Raw genomic sequence first — 22,097 nt, forward strand, 5'->3', positions numbered from 1 at the left:
CTGCCCAGTGCTAGGTGACTCACACACACGTGTACACACCCACACACGCGCGCGCGCACACACACACACACACACACACACACACACAGGCCCAGGGAATTTCGCATTTGCTGGTTGGAGCCCTTCCAGGCTAAACTGCCCGAGCTATCCCCAAAGACAGCATCACCCTTCCAGCCCCAAACGCCTGACCTCGGGTCATTTTCTCACGATTCCCAAACTCTGGACCCTGAGAACTTAGGAATTGGAATCACCTGGGAGCTTGTCTGAATACGGATTGCCAGGCCCTACACCCAGAGGCTCTGCTGTTGAGGGTCTGGATGGATAAAGGCCGGAAATCTTTATGTTTAACAATCATCCCAGGTGGCTCCCAGTGGTTGGGGAATCACTGCCTTAGAGCACCCAAATCATGAAGCAGCGGCCAGGCAACAGCTAGGACGAGGGCGTCTCTTTGCTAGGCTCACCCACTGAGCTTCGGGGGGCAAAGCCACTCTCGGGAAAAGTTGGGGGTGGCTCTTCCTTGAATGAGCGAGCTCACACCCATCTCCTCCGTGCGTCCAGGGAACAGGCTCGCCCAGTCTTCCCCGGTCTAGAGGTAACAGCCCCACACAAGAACAGCAGGACCTAGCCTGGACCTTCAACACACAGAGTGGCAGGTCAAGGTGGGCTGAGGGCCTGAGGAGAGGCCCCCTGCTGCTGCTCTGGACGTGGGCCCCTCTCTCAGGGTAGCTGTTCAGTCTGTGGGATATTTTTTTTTTTTTAACGTTTATTTATTTTTGAGACAGAGAGAGACAGAGCATGAACAGGGGAGGGGCAGAGAGAGAGGGAGACACAGAATCGGAAACAGGCTCCAGGCTCTGAGCGGTCAGCACAGAGCCCAACGCGGGGCTCGAACTCACGGACCGCGAGATCGTGACCCGAGCCGAAGTCAGACGCCCAACCGACCGAGCCACCCAGGCGCCCCTCTGTGGGATATTTATGCCACTGCCCAGAGAGCCTGTTTACCATAATGATGACGCTCCAGGCTCTGAATGGCCTGCTCGTTATAAACAGTAGTGAGACGCATTCTTCCTCTGTGCCTCACCTCGACAGGGGAGAAGCAAATCACAGCAATCAGCTGCTGGAGGGGTTTCTATTAAAGGAGGAAGAACCTGATGAAGTGCCCACAGATGGGAAAGTTGTTTTGCACAGGGGAGAAGCGGCAGAATCCTCCCGGATCTTTTTCCGACATACGCGTCCGTCCCGGCCAGTGCGGTAGATGACAAAGTCCACCGATGGGTTTCACCAGCTCTGTGCTCTCGCCTGGTGCTATCTCATCCTGGGCAAGACACTTCCCTCCCTGGGCTTCTGTCTCCCCAGAAGGCAGAAGGGGTGGAGGTGAATGAAGTCAGGACTCAGAAGTATGGAGTAGGCAGAAGCAGCGTGTGACAATTCCACGTTCTACACGGTGGTTCTAGCTTGTAAAATGCAGCCCCCGCTAATGTGACGAGCATGCAGAGGTGGACGCCCATAGCTAAGGGAATTGAATTGTGATCTTTAGTTTCAACATCTGCAAGTCGTCAGGGGAGAAAAAAAATACAAACTACCCTGGCTGTATTCATCCCAAGTCTCTTGGTCTCGTAGTTTGGTGATGTCCTGGGGAAAGGCCAGCTTCCAGATAAAAACACACCTTCTGTTGTGGTTGTTTTCTGTCTCGCCCTCTCCTCCCCTCCATGCCCTCCCCTCCCTCTCCCAGGTGTCCCATGGACACTGCACACGTGGCTGGAGTCTTTGCGGATCGCCTTCCAGCAACACCGCAGGCCTCTTATCCAGTGCCTGTTGAAGGAGTTTAAGACCATTCAGGAGGAGGAGTACACAGAGGAGCTCATTACTCAAGGCCTGCCCCTGATGTTCGAGATCTTGAAAGCGAGCAAGGTAAGAGGAGTTTAACGCTGTGGTGTCGGTCGGCGGCAGAGAACAAGCGGGGAGGTCCCCGACCTCAATGGCCCCTTAGCCTGACCCTGCCCTCCGGATACGAATCCTGCAGTCATGGCCACTGGTGGCATATGTACGTGGCTGACTAAAGCTACTTGTGCAGTCATTGTGGGCAGCTGTTTTATTGAGCACCTGCTATGTCCCAAGACACTTCTAATAACCCAGGGGATTTGCAGGAAAGCTGGGGAGATGCTGCCAACACATGTGCCCCAAGGGCATCTGAGGTTTATGAAACAATGTTGAATGGTGGCATGGGCTCTGAGGGGTGTGAGTCAGTCAGGGAAGGTGTCAGGGAGGTGCCGAGATGTGAGCAGGCCTGGCCGGACAGATAGGAATCCGGCGGGAAGAGGGAAATGGTATAGCTCCCAAAATCCATGGGATACAGACCCTTCCAGGGTTCCCACAAAGCCGGGCCCTGGAGAAAATTTTTCAGGTACAGAAGATCAGATGAGTCTCCCCCCGCACCCCCCTTCCTCCTGGGTCCCCTTACTCCTACAACAGAGAAATAAATGCTGCAGCCCCTTCAGAACATCAGTTCATCCCTTGGGCTATTATGAGATCAGTTCTTAAAAATCTCTTCGGGGCCACTTGTTTGATGATACAGTATAGATGTTCTGTCCCTGCCAGGGGGCCTTTGGCATCATTGCGTGTGTTGCTGGAGAACTTTGAGAATGGACAGCCGTGGCATGCCCATCCCCCAGCCATCCTATCAAGGGTGGAGAGCCAAGGGCAAGAGGGAGACTGTGACAAATGCCCCACCACTGTGGCCATGGAAACACCAGGGGTGGCCAGGCTGCCTTGAGAGGCTCTGAGGAGTCTGTGCATCAACTACCGCGTACCTGAGGGCTCCCCAGTGGGCCACGAGGGAATGAATATATATTTATATGGCACAGTGGGTCAGAGCATGGACTCTGGAGCCAAACTATAGGGATCCAAACCTTGCTATGCCACGTACTAGCCTTATGACCCCACTCAAGTTACTTAACTTTCCTCTGCCTCAGTTTCCCTACCTGAAAATGGGGACAATAACTATATTGACCTCTTAGGGTGGGTGTGAAGATAAAATGAGTCCGTGCCCTCCAAACTGGCTCTGCAACTTGGTGAGTGCGGTACAAGTGACCCTGTCACGAAGCTGGCCTCGCCGGAGTATGACGCACCTCCAGTATTTCCCAAAGGGTGTTCTGTAAAAGCCATTCCCCCAGCGGGGTTGGTACCAAAGTGTTTAACGCCCCGTTGCAGTGCACGTATCAACCAGCCCCGAATACTGGTCTGAGAGCAGGGCTTTCAGCTCCTTCTACAGGCTAACATTGGTTTACTCCAATTTCTCGCCCGGAGAGCCTTGAATACCCTAATTCACAAAGGCAATCAAGCGTTTCCCGAACTCATTTAACCTCGGAACCCTTTTATAATGAACTGTCTCAAGACACAAATGAGGATTTTTAAGCTAAAATATGTATTTTTTATATTTACTATATGCCTGGCACTATTCTAAACACAACATAAGGATTAACTCAGTTAATCCTCACAACCTTTGAAGGAGGTGATGTTCTTATCCCCCATTTGACCGATGGGTTGACTGAGCCACAGAGAGGGTGATTACTTGCCCAAGGTCACACAGTTGGTAAGTGGCAGACCTGGGCTTAAACCCAGGCAGCCTGGCTCCAGCACCAGCCTCTTACCCCTTTGCTCCAGAACAGACTTTGCAGAAGTCTGGGGTCCCTCTAAGACACGGGAACCTCTGAAGTCTCAGGAGAAATGGGCCTGTGAACTAAAAGGGCACCGTGGGTTCCCCCCACCAGGCTGGGCCGACAGGCTTCCCAAAGAGTGAAGAAGGAAGCATGGAGCCACCTTCTCTGACAGCAGGGATGGCCCCACAGCAAAGCAGCAGCGACACGGCCGGGCCCGTCTGCTTTCTGAGCCTCGGAACACCTGGCCTGGGGTGCAAAGCAGCTCTCCTTAGGTATTCTCAGCAGCCTATCCTGGCCCAGAGTCTCAGGGCCCCCTGCAGGCTGGATTTGTACTTGATGAAGGCCCCACCACAGGACCCAAAGTGGGAGCAAGAGTGCAGCTCCTGGGTAATGAGCCTCAGTGATTCCACAGAGCGCAAAACCCTGCATTTCAAAACCAAACTCTCCCTGCCCCTCACCCTTCATCCCTCTAACATGAATGAATGAGTGAATGAACGAACGAATGAATGAATGAATGAAGCTTTCACCTGCAATTACCTAAGCAACCACTTTAGTGAGGAACATTCCTAAGTCTGCTCCCAGGGTTAGGTGTTCAAACTTGTTTTTGGTTTCTTGGTTTTTGTTTCCTTTTTTCAGACTATAGTGGGAATTCCAGAAATTACTGAGGCATCCTGTGTATTAAGTGAACGTAATCTATGGGTTTTTAAAATAAACTGTATTGGGGCGCCTGGGTGGCTCAGTCGGTTAAGCGTCCGACTTCGGCTCAGGTCATGATCTCGCGGTCTGTGGGTTCGAGCCCCGCGTCGGACTCTGTGCTGACAGCTCAGAGCCTGGAGCCTGTTTCAGATTCTGTGTCTCCCTCTTTCTCTGACCCTCCCCTGTTCATGCTCTCTCTCTCTTGGTCTCAAAAATAAATAAATGTTAAAAAAAATTTTTTTTTAATTTTAAATAAACTGTGTTTTGGAATTTTGGAGTATGATATATGTACAGAAAAGTGCCCAGATCATAACTGCGTAGAGCCCAGTGAATCTTCACAGGCTAAACCTACCTGTGTGATCAGCGCCCATGCCAAGAAAGAGAACATTACCAGCACCCCAGTAGGCCCCTTATGCCCCACTCAGCTACTACCCCCAAAAGGACAGCCAGTGGCTGGGAGTTGGGAAGAAGGGAGGAGTCTTTGCCAGGAGATGTAGACTAGAATCTCCCCCCAACCCGACCCCACCCCACCCCCATCAGCTGTACTGATCTTCAAGAATGGAGGGAGCCAGGGAAAGGAAGCAGCTCCTTGTCAGAAGGACAGTCTGGGGAAGAGTGCATTCAAGAGTGGGGTTTGCCCTTATAAGGGTCCAGTGGTAACCCCTACTGGTGAAGTGTGGTATTACACATCATGTACATTCCTGGTGGGAGGAAAAAGAGGTGATTAATTTCCCATGGCTGCCATGTGAAGCCAAGCATTCCCCAAGCATGAGTGATGTTCTTGTGGTCAAAAGAAGGCTAGAGAGAGATGATGGCAGAGAAATTCAGAGCGTTGAGAAAGTGCTACAAAGCTGTGCCCTCCAGTGTTTCATATCGGAGGATAGTAGTAGCCACACATCACACAACTGCCTAGCCTAGTTCCTTCTCCGTCCATTAAAGGGTTCCTGTTCAGATTTCATCTGCTGTTCCGTGTGGGCAGGTATCTGGTTTCATCAGATAGATAAGTAATAATGCATAGGAACATAGAAATGCAATAAAGAAATTCACTTTATCGTCAACTCCCAGAAATACAGCTATACTATGAAGTGAAGCATACGCCTTCCCATCCTTGACTTGTGTTCATTCATACATTACTTGAAATCTAGTTGCAGATGTGTTTTGCTCCCTTCTCTAAATTTTAACTTCAAAAGAATTCAGCATCTCTAGATTTCCCAGGAGCCAAACAATATAGTCATTTCTTAATATACATCTGTTTCAAGAAAGTTCCTGGCCTGTTTCCCGCCCCCCCGCCCCCCCCCCCCCACACACACACACATAATTCCCCAGGGCACTGATTCATTCAGGAGTCACACGTGCTCACTATGCTGCAATGGTGATGGGAGAGAAATGTCCTTTACCCTCCTGGAGCTTGCTATGTGCAGGGGAGGGGCAGACAGACAGTAAGCAAGGAAATGGATCAGTAAAAGAGAGAGAGAGCTTGATAAATGCTATGAAAAAAAAAAGTGAAATTGGACAATGATATAGTCTCTCTGAGGATGGGGCAGCCAAGGCCTAATCTAGACAAGATGTAAGGAAGGTCTCTCTGAGAAGGTAGCATTTGAACGACTGAAGTGAGGAAAAGCTCCAGCCATGCAGAGGTCTGGAGCAAAAACATTCCAGGTGAGGGAGTGCAGGAGCTAAGGCTCTTCGTGGAAACGTGCTTGGTGTGTTGGGGCAACAGGAAGAAAAGCACTGTGACCGGTGCAGTGGGACAAAGGGAGAAGCATAGGAGATACAAATCAGATTGCACGGAGTCTTTCTCCATGGTGAAAAGCTTGGGTTTCCCTCCACGTGCAGTGAATAGAACACCCCTGGAGGTTTTAGACAGAGACAAGACATGATCTGGGGGGGGGGGGGGGGGTTCTTGTGGTTTGTACACTTTTTAATTTTTTTCTCACTTTTTTAATTGAAATATTTTAGTTTTTTAAACTTTTGATTTTGAGATCATTTTAGATTCACGTGCAGTTGTAAGAAAAAATACAGAGATAGCACTATGTATGTACCCTTTACTCGGTTTCCCCCATTGGCAATCTCTTACTAGAGTACCATAAAATATCACAACCAAGATACCGATGTGATATAGTCAACATGCAGAAAATTTCCAGCACCCACAGGATTTCCTCATGTTGCACTTTTCTAGCCAAACCAATTTCCCTTCTGCCCTCACTCCATTATCACCCCCTGGTAACCACTAATCTGTTCTCCATTTCTCTCATTTTCAAGACTGTACTTTCAGTAGAATCATACAGTATGTGACTTTTTAGAACTGGATTTTCTCACTCTGCATAATTCTCTGAAGGTTCATCAGATTGTTGGATGATCCCATAGTTTGTTTCTTTTCATTGCTAAGCAGTACTCCATGGCATGGATATACCGTGGTTTGTACAAGTGCTCATCCACTGAAGGACATCTGAATTGTTTCCAGGTCCAAGCTATTACAAATACAGCTGTTCTAAACATTTGTGCACAGGTTTTTGTGTGAATGTGTTTTCATTTCTCTGGGATAAATGCCCAGGAGTGTAATTGCTGGTAGCTGTGTGATTCATTTTCAAAGAAACTGCTAAAGTTTTACATTCCCACCATTTTACATTCCCACCAGCAAAGTAGGAATAATCCAGTTTCTCCACATCCTCACTGTTTGGTGTTATTGCTATTTTTTCTTTTAGCCATTCTGATAGATGTGGAAGTGATATCTCGTACTTTTGATTTTCATTTCCCTAAATAGCTAATGGTGTTGAACATATTTTCATGAGCTTATTTGCCATCTGGCTATCCTCTTCAGTGAAATGTCTCTTTGTGTCTTTTGTCTGTGCTCTAATGAAGTTGTTTGCTTTTTAACTGTTGAATTTTGAGTGATACTAATCTGTTGTCAGATAAGCGGCCTGCAAATATTTTCTCCCATTCTATAGCTTGTCTTTTTATCCTCTTTATAGAGTCTTTCACAGAGCAAAAGCTTTTAATTTTGAGGAAATCTAATTTATCAACTTTTCTTCTTATGGAGATTATGCTTTGGGTATCAAGTATTAGAACTTCTTGCCTAGCCTTAAATCATGAATATTTCCTCATATTTTTTTCCTAGAAAGTTTAGTTTTATGTTTTCCACTGAGTCTGTGATTCATCTTGCCTGAGGTGAAGTGTGGAACTTACATCAAGGTTTTTGATGTGTGTGTGTGTGTGTGTGTGTGTGTGTGTGTGTGTGTTTGCTTGTTTTACCAATGGATGTTTAGTTTTCCATCTCCATTTGTTGAAAAGGCTGTCTCTCCTTAATTGAATTATTTTGCACATTTCAAAAGTCAGTTGGGCATATTTGTGTGGGTCTATTTCTGGGTTCTCAACTCTCTTCCATTGATCTATATGTCTGTCCCCCCACCATTACCACACAGTCTTGATTAGTGTAGCTATAGTTAAATCTTGAAGTTAGGTAGACTTATTCCTCCCATTTTATTCTTCTTTTAAAAATTATTTTAGCTATGTTCTTTGTCTTTCCATATAAATTTTATTTTTTTTTAACTAAACTCTACCCCTGATATGGGGCTCAAACTCATCACCTCAGGATCAAGAGTTGCATGCTCTAGTGACTGAACCAGCCAGGCACCCATCCATATAAATTTTAGAATAAACTTGCTTTATCAACAATAAAGAAATCTTGCTGAGATTTTGATAGGAATTGTGTCAAACTTCTATATCAGTTCAGGGAGAATTGACATCTTTACTATGTTAAATCTTTCAATTTGTGAACTGTATGTCTCTTCATGTACTTAGATCTTCTTTGGTTTCTTTCATCAATATTGTGGAGTTGGTAGCATACAAGTCCTGTTTTGTTAGATTTACATATACATATTTCTTTTTTTAAGAAACTATAAATATTATATTAATTTTTCTGTCCATGTGTTCATTGCTAGCACAAAGAAATAGAATTGATTTTTGTATATTTATCTTGTGTCCTGCAACCTTGCTGAACTTGTTTATTCTAGGAATTTTCTGTAGATTCAATGGAATTTTCTACTTAGGTAGTCATGTCATCTACAAATAAAGATAGTTGTATTTCTTCCTTTTCAGTCTGGCCCTGAAGATTTCTTTTGGGGAGAGTTTTATTTTAATTATGAATTCAATTTCTTTACACAGCTATTCAAATTATCTATCTAATATTAAGTGAGTTGCTCTTTTTTTTTTTTTCAGAGAAAAAACTCATTTCATTTGTGTTAACAGATTTATGTGAGTAGAGTTGTTTATCATAATCCCCTTATTATTCTTCTGATGTAATGATAACCCCTGTATCATTCCTGATTTTGTTAATTTGTGTCCCCTTTTTTCTTTGTCAGCCTTCCTAGAGGTTTGTCAATTTTATTCATCTTTCCAAAGAACCAACTCTGTGTTTCATTATTTTCTCTACTATTTTTCTGTTTTAACCTTCATTGGTTGCTTCTCCTATCTTCATTATTTGTTTGCTTTGGGTTTATTTTGCTTTTCTTTTTCCAGGTTCTTGAGTAGGAGCTTAGATTATTGATTTAAGACTTTTTGTTTTCTCTTATATATGCATTTGATAATGTACATATCCTTCTCAGCACTGCTCTGGCTGTGTACCACAAATTTTGATGTGTTATTTTCATTTTTCATTCAGTTCAGTGTTAACTTTTTATTTTTCCCTTATAACTTCTTTTTTGACTTATGAATTATTTCAAAGTGTGTTGTTTAGTTTCCAGATGTTTGGAGGTTTTCTTATATTTCTGCTCTTGATTTCTAGTTTGATTCCATTGTGGTCAGAGAATACTTTCTGTATTATTTTGATTATTTTAAGTTTTTGAGGTTGGTTTTATGGCCCTAAGTATGGTCTATCTTGATATGTTCTGTGGACACCTGAAAACACAGTTTTCTGCTATTGTGGAGTGAAGTGTTCTATGAGTGTCCATAAGATTCTGTTGGTTGATGGTATTGTTGAGTTCTTCCATATCCTACAAATTTTCTGCCTCCTTGTTCTATCATTTCAGATAGGGGTGTTAAGTCTCCAACTATAATTATGGATTAGTCTGTTTCTCCTTTCAATTCTATCAGTTTTTGCTTCACAGATTATGCAGCTCTGTTATTTGGTGCATATATATTTAGGTCTACAATGTCTTCCTGGTGAATTAACCCTTTTATCATTATACAATGCTCCTCTCTGCTTCTGTTTTTTTTTTTTTTTTTTTTTTTGCTCTAAAGTCCACCTTATCTAATATTACAGTAGCCACTCCTGCTTTCCTTTGATTAATGTTTTTGTGATTTTTTTGGACCATTATACTTACTAGCTGCCATTTTCATTATATTTGAAGTTATTTTCTTGTAAACAGCATATACTGTCATCCACTCTGCCAATCTCTTTTAATTGGTGTATTTAGACCATTCACATTTTATTGATACTTTAGGGCTTAAGTCTGCCATCTTATTTTTTTAAGTTTATTTTTGAGAGAGAGAGTATGCACATGTGCGTGAGTGGGGGAGGGGCAGAGAGAGAGGAAAACAGAGGACCTGAAGCAAGCTCTGTGCTTTCAGCGCAGAGCCTGAAGTGGGGCTCAAACTCACAAATTGTGCAATCATGACCTCAGCTGAAGTTGGACACTTAACTGACTGAGCCACCTAGGTGTTCCTGTCATCTTATTTTTTATTTTCTGTTTGGTTTCTCTGCCTTTGTTTCTCTTCTTCCTGCCTCCCTGTGGGATAGTTGAACATTTTTTTAATTCCATTTTTATTTGTCTGTAGTATTTTGATAGCTTTTCTATAGCTTCAAGTAGCTTTTCTAGTGGTTGCTTGCAGTATTACATGATATATACATAACAGCACAGTCTACTGGTGTCATCATTTTACCAGTTCAAGTGAAATAGAGAAATCTTACCTCCTTTTATGCCCATTTATCCTCCTCCATTTATGACATAGTTGTTTTTAAATATTTCCTCTACACACATTTAGAACATCAGACACTCTTATAATTTTTGCATCAACCAAACATAATTAAACTCAAAAGGAGAAAGAAAGAAAGCCTATTATCTTTATCCATACTTTTTTTTACTGTTTCTGTCTTCCTGTGGTTCCAAGCTTCCCTTTTTATCCTTTCCTTTCAATTTAGAGAAATTTCTTCAGCCATTCTATTAGGATAGGTCTCCTGATGACAAATTCTCTTAATTTTCCTTCATCTGAGAATGTCTGGCTTCCCTTTCATTCCTAAGAGATACTTTCACTGGTTGTTATTTATTTGATATTTTCCTTTAAATCACCTTACCATATGTTAAATGTACTTAGAAAGGAAATGCTATAGTATTACCATAAACAGAAGGCCCACATCACTTGCAATGAATAGAGAGTACATATCAAAATACATGGATGACTATTTAAAAGCACTTTAGTTTATTATCTGTTTAATTTCATTTTGTACACAATTCCGGTGACAGACGTGGGATTGTGCATTGACTTCATGGGACTCTGTCTGGTGCCCTTCCCATCTCTTTACCTTTTCCAAGTGTACTATAACAAAAAGAGGCTCACTGCTCATAGGTCAGCCCAGCATATCCTACACAGGAGGGCCAGTCTAAAAACAAACCGCTGTTCATGATGGATTGAGGCAGAGAACTCACTGCTGGTATCCCCAGAAAGTAACTGTATTTCCACCATCTCCTGATTTTGAGATGCGGCTTTTTTCACCTTTTAGCATTTCACAATTTGAAATGGGTTTTAAAAATGAATGTTTGTTAATGCAGTGAGTTTTTTTTTCTCTTCCTAAAAGCTGTCATTAATTGTATGACATTTTAGAATCTAGAAAAAGATTGGTTTGAATTATAGGAAATTGCTGTTTGGGGGTTAAAGAATGGTCAAATCTCAGCAATTTCCTTTAATTCAAGCTAATGGCATGTTGTGATGCGCTATCCTTTTTAGCTCTCCTAGCAACCTCACCAAGCAGATATTTTTAATCCACTTCGGAAGAGGACACAGAGACCCGGAGAAGCTGAGTAACTTTCCTAAGGTCACAGAGCTAGTATGTGAGGAGTCAGGACTGGGGCCCAACCCCATCTAGCCCTGCTGTCTATGTTTTTACCACTGGGTAGAAGCCCTGCCTAACCCACCTGAAAAGGACCTTTGGGATCAATCCCAGCATTCCTTTCTGAAGAAAAGAAAATGTTCTGGTATCTTTTTAGGAGAGAAGTGAGGGTCAGAGGAAGAGAGGAAAGATGTCAGCCCTGAACCCACAGAAATCTATCTCAGGAGGCTCCTGCTAACTGTGGTATTAAGAACTTCATTCCCTTTTGGTTCTTTGTAGCCACACGGTTCTGAGTCCTGAGGACCTGAGTTTACCCCATGTGCACACCCAGCATTTTCCATGAGAGACCTGAGTGGCTGGTACCCAGCAGCGTGCCAGTGACAACCGTTAACCAGGTGCTATGTACCTGGGCCCAGCCAAATGCCCACCCGTCCCCAGCCCACGCCTCCTCCTTGGACTTGCTCTGGCCTCCCAGCTCAGAGCCTGCATGCACAGACTGGCATGCACAGACCAGTCAAGCCTTGTGGCACCTTTACCTAAAAGCACTTCTCTTAAATGTACAATTCAGAGGAGAATATAGGTACCTATCACAGCACAACTACCCCACCTACCCATGCCTCCAAAATAGACTGAGCCTCAAGTTTGGTTAATTCCAATCTGCCATCTTCAGGTTTGGGCCCAGAGCTAACCAAACCCAAAGAATAACCCAGTTTACTGCTCCAAACTGACCATCTAACCCAACGGGTCTCACCCCACTAGAGCTCTTAACCGATACTAATTACAGCACCCCTTCTTGCTTAGGGGAGCCCTCCTGGAGACCCAATTCATTTTGGGTGCTGGAGAACTAGAGTGAATGATACCCATAGTCCCCCCTCCCTGGAGGAAACACACAGGAAAGGGCACAAAGCAGACACCTTGACAAACACAGGTGAATTCAAGGACACAGTGGAGACTTTCCTCTTAGGGCTCCGGTGTCTGAAAGAGAGGCAGCCAGAAAGCCTTGGGAAAGGAGGCAGCAGTTTGGACCCTGACATTCGGAGCGTCACTGACAACCCTCCCATGGTGTCCAGTATTTAGCAGATGCCCAATAAATATTTCAAGAAAGAATTAAGTCACGAATGGCTGCCTCACTTAGCAAATGGGGTAAAGTTCACATTCATGAAACCTTTAGGGGATCAACAAATAAAACCCAGAGAACTGTTGATGTCCACTTTGATCCTTGACTCCCCCTCTTTCCCCTTCTCCTGAACTTCTAATACTTCCATCATAATGATTCTGTTTCCTTATTGGGCAGATTGTTTCCAAGAAGAGACTTCAGGTTTTTAGAATGGTTTTAGATTTACAGAAAAATTGAGAAGATAGCACAGAGTTCCCCCATATAACCCCTAACCCACATTCCCCTATTGTTAACATCTTACATTAGTATTGTACATTTGTTATAATTAAAGAGCCAACACTGGCACATTATTATTAAATTCCATATTTCATTCCTATTTCCTTAGTTTTTGTCTAATGTCTTCTTATGCTCCAGGATCCCATCCAGGATACCACATTAGTCCTGTTGGCTGAGACCACGTTTCAGACTTGGTTTTGGTGACCTTGACAAATTTTGAGAAATACTGCTCAGACATACTACTGTAGGATGCCCTCTAGTGGAATTCGGGGTGTTTTTCTCATGGTTAGACTGGGGTTATGGTTTGGGAAGGAGGACTACAGAGGTCAGATGCCATTCCCACCACATCAAGGGCACACACTCTCCACATGAGTGTTCACTATGGGAGGTGACCTTCATCACCTGCCTCTGGTGGCTCTTGCCAAGTTCCTCAGCTGCAGGCTTACTCGTTCCCCCTTTTCCCAACTGCTGTCCTTGGAATCAAGTCATTATGTGCAGCCATCAGCTAGGTGGGCAAGGACACTCTTCCAGATAACTTGTAAGTATTTGGGGACTGTCACTTTGGAACAGACATGGTCAGTCCTTACCTATACCTCATCAGGTGGTACAACACATACTGAAGTTACCAAGCACGAGCCAGCTGTGGGTTCCAAGAGGAGGGGTCTTGCCCTGCCGGCTTGGGTTACTCTGGATACACTTCTCGGATGATTCCTAAGTACCTTTTGAGTTGATCAGTCAGTCTCCACAGAAGAACATGGGCTGCTCAGGCCTCTCTCACAGGAAGTGGATCTTCATCCCCCCACCCGAGGTGGTTAGACACCCCCTGCTGTAAGTGAGCAAGACCAGCGTCATTCATCACCCAGTCTGTGCGGCACATTTCACAGACACAGGCCGCCTCCTTTCTGTGAGCTGCAGGTCCTCACTGAGCATGCTCAGTGCGTCTGGCAGACTGGGGTCACGAGGATGGTGAAATGCAATCCACCTGAGGCAGACTCTAGATGGGATGTAGTAGTGTTCTATTGCTGCGCAAGTTACCACAGTGTAGAGGCTGAAGGCAGCACTTGCTCAGTATCTCGTGGTCTCCATGGGTTGGAAGCCAGGCACAGTACTTCACTGGGCTCTCTGTGTAGGGTCTTACAGAGCCCCAGAATTAAGACGTCAACAGGGCTGTGTTCCTTCCTGGAAGCTCCAGGGAAGAATCCACCTGCACGCTCATTCAGGTTTGGGTAGAATTGAGTTCCTTATAGTTGTAGGATGAGGCCCCATTTCCTTGCTGGCTGCCAGCTGGGGATCCCATTTTTCTCCCACTCTTGTTGCCTGCATTCCCCCTCTAGCTTGCCGCACGGTCTCCTCAATCTCGAAGCTGGTGACAGCACATCAAGTCCTTCTCAGGCTTCAAATCCTCTTCTCCATCCCTTCTGAATTCATCTCCTGTCTCTAATTTTAGGGCTTGTGTGATTACACTGGGCCTGCCCAGATAATCCAGAATAATATACCTATGTTAAGGTCCATTTAAACCATAGTTAGTATCCCTAATTATTCCTGCCAAGCCCCTTCTGCCCCGTAATGTAACGTATTCACGGGCACGGTATCTCATGATATTCTCAGTCCCAGGAATTTAGGGGATGCAGTCTTCCAGGGGGCCATAGCTGTGCCTACCATACAGTGTTTCTCGAACATTAGTGTACATGGGAATCATCTGCAGGGCACCGTATTGCAGATTCTGATTCAATGAGCCTGGAGTGAGAGTCTGCATTTCGGACAGGCTCTCAGGTGATCCTGCTCCTGGTGGTCTAGGGAACACATTTTGAGTGGCAGGCTTTAGACCACGGGTAGCAAATTTACAGCCCCCAGCTCAGAGGTCAAACTCAAGAGAAAACATCAGTACATAAAACCTGTGGCTCGGGGTCCCTGGGTGACTCAGTCAGTTAAGTGACCAACTTCGGCTCGGGTCATGATCTCGCAGTTTGTGGGTTCGAGCCCCGGGTCAGGCTCTGTGCTGACAGCTCAGAGCCTGGAGCCTGCTTCGGATTCTGTGCCTCCCTCTCTCTCTTTCTCTCTCTGCCCCTCCTCCACTTGTGCTCTCTCTCTCAAAAATAAAAATGAAACATTAAAAAAAATTTTTTTAACTGTGGCTCTCAAACCTAACAGCACACCAGAATCACCAGAAAACATGTTAAATAAAATACAGATCGCTGGGCCCCTCCAAGTGTTTCTGAGTCAGAAGGTCTGGAATGGGACCTGAGGATCTGCATTTCCAACAAGCCCAGGCAATGCTGATGGCTGCTGGTCCAGAGACCACACTTGGTCTGTCTCACGGCTTCGTGCGGCGGTTCTCCGAATTCTCATTCCTTTGCCACACAACGCCATTGAGACAGCCAATCACTTTGTGAGTGTTGGGAGGAGCACTTAAGACCATTTGGTCATAAGGTCATAAGGCGTCATCTTTGAAAGCAGAGTCCCTGTGTCCGATATCCATTGCACCTGTGGGCACCTCTGTGGCTCTCGTCCGAGGTAACCTGGTGCTTCGTGGGATCTCCTCCACTTTCATCAAATGGTCAGTTCCTTTTCACGTGTTGAGCTCTATCCTGCTTCGGGAGCACAGTGAAGCACATTCAAGAATATCTCGAACCACTGACATCATCAGTTTTCCCAAACCCATCTTTTAAAATGAAAAGTGAGCTTTATTGTTTGCATTACAGAAGCAACACTCGTTTGTTGTAGAAAATGCAGATAAAGGGGCACCTGGGTGGCGCAGTCGGTTAAGCGTCCGACTTCAGCCAGGTCACGATCTCGCGGTCCGTGAGTTCGAGCCCCGCGTCAGGCTCTGGGCTGATGGCTCGGAGCCTGGAGCCTGTTTCCGATTCTGTGTCTCCCTCTCTCTCTGCCCCTCCCCGGTTCATGCTCTGTCTCTCTCTGTCCCAAAAATAAATAAAAAAAAAAAGTTGGAAAAAAAAAAAAAAGAAAATGCAGATAAAAAGAAAAGGGAAAACATTGTAATCCCAGCCAAAGGTAGCTTATTCTGTTTTCCCTGGCATTTTCTATACATACCTGTCAATCCAAGTATATATGTGGGGTTTTCTTTCCAAAAATACATGGTACAAACTGTGTTGTAACCTACTTTTCTTAATATATTATAAATGTCTTTCTACCTTATCCTCATTCTCAGCCCCCTTCACCCAATAAAAAGCATCAAGTGCTGTGATTTGTGGCTTCCCTCCCACACACCTGCAGTTGAAGGGAGACTAATGAACAGCAGTGGGTCCCAAGGGGAAAGAGGCAAAAACGTGAAGGACACGGGGCGATCAGAAACACTCCTTTGTCCCTGAGCAATCGGAGGCAGCTGTTACAGAACTCGTCCCCCACCCCCCCACCCCCCGCCCTTTTTTTTTTTTTTTCTTGGAGAAAGTGATTCAGCTGAGCATTCCTGGATCCGGAAATGCTTCAGCAAACCAAAATCAAATTCGTAAGAAAGCTGAATCAGGAGCATTTGTGTCTGGGTAATGGAGAGCACAGTCACAGGATCAAAAGGGCTTCCTGCTGCTGTTTTCAGGGTAATTCGCTGCTTCCAGAATTCTGGAGTATTGATAAAGGTGTGTTTGGGGTAAAAACTTACTTGCCATTCTCTGAGCTACGAACTTGCTCTCCAAAGGATGATATGTGAGTAGGGCAAGAAAGAAGGATTTATTTACGAACTAAGCTTTCACCAGTGAACCCACTAGAAACAGACAGCAACCTCAAGGTGTGAGGTCCAGGTGGGGGGTGGGGGGTTGCTTCTGGAACCTGCAAGAAGTTTGTGGGCCCCTCTCGCCCGGGGACAGGCATTCCTGCTGACAGCTTGGAGGAGGCCGCCCAGGGCCTGGCAGCCTGACCTGTGCTTTCCTTTCCGCAGAACGAGGTCATCAGCCAGCAGCTGTCGGTCATCTTCACTCACTGCTACGGGCCCTACCCCATCCCCAAGCTCACGGAGATCAAGCGCAAGCAGACCTCGCGCCTGGGTGAGTGCCTCACCGCGCCCTGCCCCTCGCTGTTGCCTTGTGGTTTGAGGACACAGAGGTAGCAAATGCCCAAAAGAACAGTACCGGAGGACGTCTAAGATGGATACAGGAGTCAGGCAGGTGGTGATCAGGGTATCCTCACGTGATAACTGGAGCCTATACCTTGGAAATGTGGACAAGGAGACCCACTCAGTCCTTCTAACTGAGGGATTTTCTCCCGCAGGGACGGCAGCCCCAGAGCCCATGCACTTCCTGCAGGCAGGTAGATTCTGGTTCCAAAAGAGGGCAGAGCTGTGCAGGCAGCTCTTTGCCCCCACCGCTCCCCCTCTAAGAAGTCCCTCTTCCTCCCTCAGGAGGAACAAGCAGGGGACAGTGCCAGGCCCGCAGTGTTCTTCTAGTGGAGTCCTTCTGCAGGGACCCAGGAGAGGAAATAAGTGCCCGACCCCTCCACCCCCCGCAACACACACACACCTCACACACACAGATACACAAGTGAGGGGAACACACCCGAGCTGAAGAGACTGGACACTCTGAAATGCCATCAGAGTACCAGGAATCACTTTTTCTTCTGGTTGGACACTGCGCTGGGCTGGCCCCAGCCTAGCACTTGACCTTCCCCGTCTCAGGTAACCCTCAGGCCGCCCCAGGAGGCAGGCACTGCAAATCCCCCCACATCTCAGTGGAAGAAAGGGAAGGTCTGTGCTGCCTTCAGATTCACTTCACGAGCTGCCCGCCTCCTCCCAAAGCCATGATTCCCTCCTTCTACAGTCCCAGCTTCTGGAATTTTCCAGGAGAAAACTTTCCGTCAGGCAATTATTTCATTCCAAGGATCCTGGGGCTGCCGTAACCTGGCTGATCAGTCTGGAAATAAAGCAAAGAAATGCTTCACTGCCTTGAAGCCCGAAACACCAGCCTTCTATTGCAAGGGCCTTTCTCCTTGCTTCCTGGGGAATGATAAAATATTACAGACAAATCCTTTTATGATGAAGGTTGGGGACTTTCCTACTTGGCTATTGTTTCCTGCAAAGACTGGGAAACATTTGAGAAATGGAAGCATCTGAAAATGCTATCCTTTAACAAAATCACTACGTTTGGAACAGGTGAGCTAATTTAAATTAGTGAAAAGGCTGAATTCGTGGAACTGTTGTAAAGTATTCTTGCTCCTGTCGTGAAAAAGTTGTTAATTGAAATGACACCAACTTTTGCTGAAGTGAAAACCCGAGTAGCCACGTCAAATGTTGTCTATTTTCCTTTCTGCCCATTCATGTGGGCAAAGTAGGATGTACCAAAACCGCAAATATTTCTACCTTGTAGAAAACAGGTATTAATTAAAATGCTGTCAGAGCAACACATCACAAAGACGAAGCAAATTAACAGACTTTGGAGACTGAACGTTACATTCCCAGGCCATAGCAACATCTGACATCTCGGTGCCTTAACAGACACCCTTGTTAGAGCAAACATTTGTAAGGGCTGTTTCAATGACACAGCATAAAATCTCCTTTCCTGTAGTTATAGGCGAGGAGGGAACATTTTTTCCTTCCAGATTTGCTGAGCTTTCTTTCAGCAATCAAAAGGGCCTAGTTTTTGAGGCCAAGCATTGGAATTCCAAGGGTTATAGCATCAACAGAAGAAGAGCAGACTGGAGAAGCTCAAAGCTCACAATATGGAAGAAAAGGGGCAGAACGTATTTATGAATAGGTGGAGCATGAACCAGGTAGGGTTGGCATCTTCAATAAAGCATTTCAATCTAGGGTAACTCCTAAGTTGTCAAATAGTGATTCTTTAAGGACCTGCTTTAAAGGGAAGACATGAATGATCAGTCACAAGGACCAGGCAGGTCATATAAGTGAGTGAAATGGCTTCCATGTGAGACAATAGGGAGTGATGGGGACTGTAGCAAACTGGAGACCACATGCCTGATTTTTTTGTGACGCATTGTCCTCTTGCCTCCCAGTGAATTCTGGGAGAGGATGGTTCAAAGGGCTACAGGCAGGAGATTTTAGCAATTTGGGAAACAGGAGTATGGCTATCTGGAGGTAGGCAGTGAGAGTGAGAGGGAGTGGATGCTGAAAAGAGGGAGAACGTCACTCCAAACTTTTAGTCTTTAAAGCAAGCGGAGATGTGAATTTTAGTCAACTCTGAGGACTTCTGTGGCCTCTCTTCTCTCTTCGTCTGGATTGTTTAGAAATTTGAGGGGTTTTTTCTTCATAAAATATTTTCATGATAGTGGAATTGGAAGCGATTTTGACTGTTTTATGCTTTTATGATATGTTCTAAATTAAAACTTTTTTTAATGGGAAGAGGTGAGGTAGCTATACGTACAGACAGAAGTATGAATGGAGGACCACCATCTGGGGCAGTACAGGGGCTGAGGGGCCATCCTACCTTCAGGGGCTGGAAGAGGAGAGTTGGCCTAGAAGACAAATTCTGGGTCCAGGGTCTGGGCAAAATGGAGCCGGCCAGGAGTCCAAGATAGAGTTGTCAGGGTGTGCCCAGCAGTTGGGGTTATGGCCCCCAGATATCCAGGGGGTTGATCCCCACTCTTAATGGTTAGGACAGCCTAAACCCAGCCAAAAGAAGCAGCTGGAGTTTTATTTCAGGACAACTGTTTAACCCCTGGGGAAGGGCCCATCAACAAGCAAGTCCCCAGGCTAAGAAGGAGCCTGATGTCCTTGGCAGGATCTAAGAACAAGACTGTGGAACAAGGGTCAAGGCATTCTTCACTCATTCAAAAAAATATTAATTAAGCATCTACTATGATAGTCATGTTTATTGAGGAGTACTGTGTGTAAGCCATGTTGCTAAGTGCTTTGCAAAAATTAACCCATTTAATGCTCACTGTAAATGATGTAGATGTATAATGGATATTACCATTCCCATTATAAAGAAAGGGAAACAGAGGCACAGAGAGGCTAAATAACTTGCCTAAGTTCATAGAGCTGAGATTTCTGGCTTCAGAGCCCACATTCTTCCTATGCGTTACCACCTTTCTGTTCTAGACACAGAGCAAGGATGTGAAAAGAACAGACAAGGTCCTGATCTCCCAAGCAAAGTTACAGGGAGGCAAAGTAACAGTGAATACTCTATAGCAAATGAGGCTACACCAGGGGGCTATGAGAGCACAGGTAGGGGATGCTTGGTCAGTCTGAGGAGGGTGAGGGGAGTCAGGCAAGGCTTCTTGATAGAAGGTGTCTGCACTGAATCTTGAAGCCCACATGGGGTGAACCAGGTTTGGAAGGAGTTGGAAGTGTCCCAGGTGAAGCACCAGAGGTGGGAGTATGTGGCACTCGTGTAGCTCGAGCACACTGTGGGTTGACGGGGGGATGTGACTAGGGAGAGGCCAGAGAAGGCAGCAGTCTAATCACAAGGAGCCTTGTTAAGAAGTTTGGACTCTATTCTGGGAGCGCTAGGGAGCTATGGAAAGGTTTACAGCAGAGGAGGGGCGTGATCAGATCTGCCTTTAGTAAGAATGACTGTGGTGAGGTGGACCATCGGGTTGGAGGCAGAGACCAACAGAGGCTCCTGCGGGTCCCCAGACAAGAGATCTTGTGGCCTAGCAAGGGCGGGGCATTGGGGATGGAGAGAAATGGGGCAATCGAGAAACACTTAGGAGGAAGAGGGGACAGTGTTTGTGATAGACTAGATCTGGGTAAGCCCAGGAGAGGAAGGTGTCTTGTTGCCTTCGAATCCTTGGTTTGGGCAACCAGTAGATGGTGGTGCCGTCCACAGGCAAGGAAGAATCTTTCTCACGTGAGCTGAGAATGCAGTTCATCGTGTATCCTCAGACTCAGAAGCTTGGGTGCAGACACCGCAGAGAGGTAATCTCCCATTTAGAGACTCCTAAAGGTCCCCCCACCGCTGGGCCCTGCAGCTCAGGTCAGGGCGGGTGATGTAATAGGAAGCCCCACCAGAGGTTAGGTCCACCTTGCCCTCGTGCAGGGGTCCAGACTGACTCAGGAGCGGAGTGGGGCGGAACCCAGTAGGGGCAGGGATGTTGGTGGATATTCCCAACAAGCAAAAGCACTGAGCTGAGGACAGACTGGCACCTTCAGGAGCTCTAGGTCTCAGTGGCTAAAAGGACAGACAAATTGGGGGGTGAGGGGGGGTGGAGCTAAGGATCCTAGTGCTTAATCATGCAGACCCTCCAATCCGAATTCAAACTTCAAAGCCCACGTTCAGATCCTGGCTACTGCACCTGTCACTGGCTCAAACTTCTGCATGCTTGTTTCCTAACTGCACAACTGACGATGGTCCCTGTCTGCCGGGACCGAATGAGTTTGCATATGCACGTGCCAGCTTCCACAGCGCCTGGCACGTCGTAAGTGCTCAGCGAGTGGTGATATACCTCCTTTGTTGTCGCTGTTGATGAGAGCAGGGGACTGGCTCACGTGCCTCTGATTCTGGGAGAGAGGGGCTTGGATTTTGAACCACCTGGAATACGGTGGTAAGGGGGCAGAGTTTCTAGACCTCTTTGCCATCAGGCAGGGAGAGCACCGAGCCCACGTAGGAGGAGCAAAGGGGAGGTGGGCATACATTTGCCTTTCTCATCAGAAAATCATGTGCATCAGGCCATGGCTGAGTCTCCTCTGGGGAAATGCTACTTCTAATCACAAATAAGCTACGGAGATTTCCTATGAAAAAAACTGAATTTCAGTGATTTGAGTGTTCTTTTGACGGGTTCTGTCTCCTGTTTGGCCTCTGTCTCGCCAATGAGTATTTTATGACCATGGTTTCCCCTGTCGGCTCTTCTTGGCACTTTCCAGAAGAAAAATGTAAACTTCACCCTTCTCTCCACTAAAGCTACCCTTTTTCCCCTTCCTATTCTAGATCCTCATTTCCTTAACAATAAAGAAATGTCTGATGTTACCTTTCTGGTAGAAGGAAGACCATTTTACGCTCACAAAGTGCTGTTATTTACCGCCTCTCCGAGGTATGTATGGTCAGTTTTGAAAGCAGCTGAATTATGAGTGTGGCTGTTGCTGTTACTAGTCTCTGAAATTCAATTTTGGTGGGATCTTCCCTGGACTGGAAGATGATCTTTTCAAAATCAAGAATTCGAGAGCAAAGTGCATTTGTACAACCAAGTTCACAGCAACATTATTCATAGCAGCCAACAGGTTTCAGAAGCATCCCAGGTGTCCGCCAGGAGAGGAATGGACAAACAAAATGTGGTATATACATATATTATTTAATCTTAAAAAGGAAGGCAGAGCTGACAGATGCTACAACCTGATAAACCTTGGGGGTGTGATGCAAAGAAACAAGGCAGTCACAAAAAGACAGACACTGTATGATTCCACTTA

General features: G+C 45.9%; 1 protein-coding gene across 4 annotated transcripts in view; it reads left to right on the plus strand.

Annotated features, from left to right (window-relative positions):
• Positions 1–22,097, plus strand: part of ABTB3 (ankyrin repeat and BTB domain containing 3) — a 315,532-nt gene that overhangs the window by 272,764 nt on the left and 20,671 nt on the right. For all 4 annotated transcript variants that reach the window (XM_078449506.2, XM_078449507.2, XM_078449508.2 and 1 more), the window contains 3 exons: positions 1,733–1,911; positions 16,686–16,791; positions 21,622–21,724. In XM_078449506.2, the coding sequence (XP_078305632.1) occupies positions 1,733–1,911; positions 16,686–16,791; positions 21,622–21,724 (388 nt within the window). The remainder of the gene's footprint in view (positions 1–1,732; positions 1,912–16,685; positions 16,792–21,621; positions 21,725–22,097) is intronic.

This window comes from Panthera onca, chromosome B4 (assembly GCF_046562875.1).
Source record: "Panthera onca isolate mPanOnc1 chromosome B4, mPanOnc1 haplotype 2, whole genome shotgun sequence".
Classification (NCBI taxonomy): Eukaryota; Metazoa; Chordata; class Mammalia; order Carnivora; family Felidae; genus Panthera; species Panthera onca.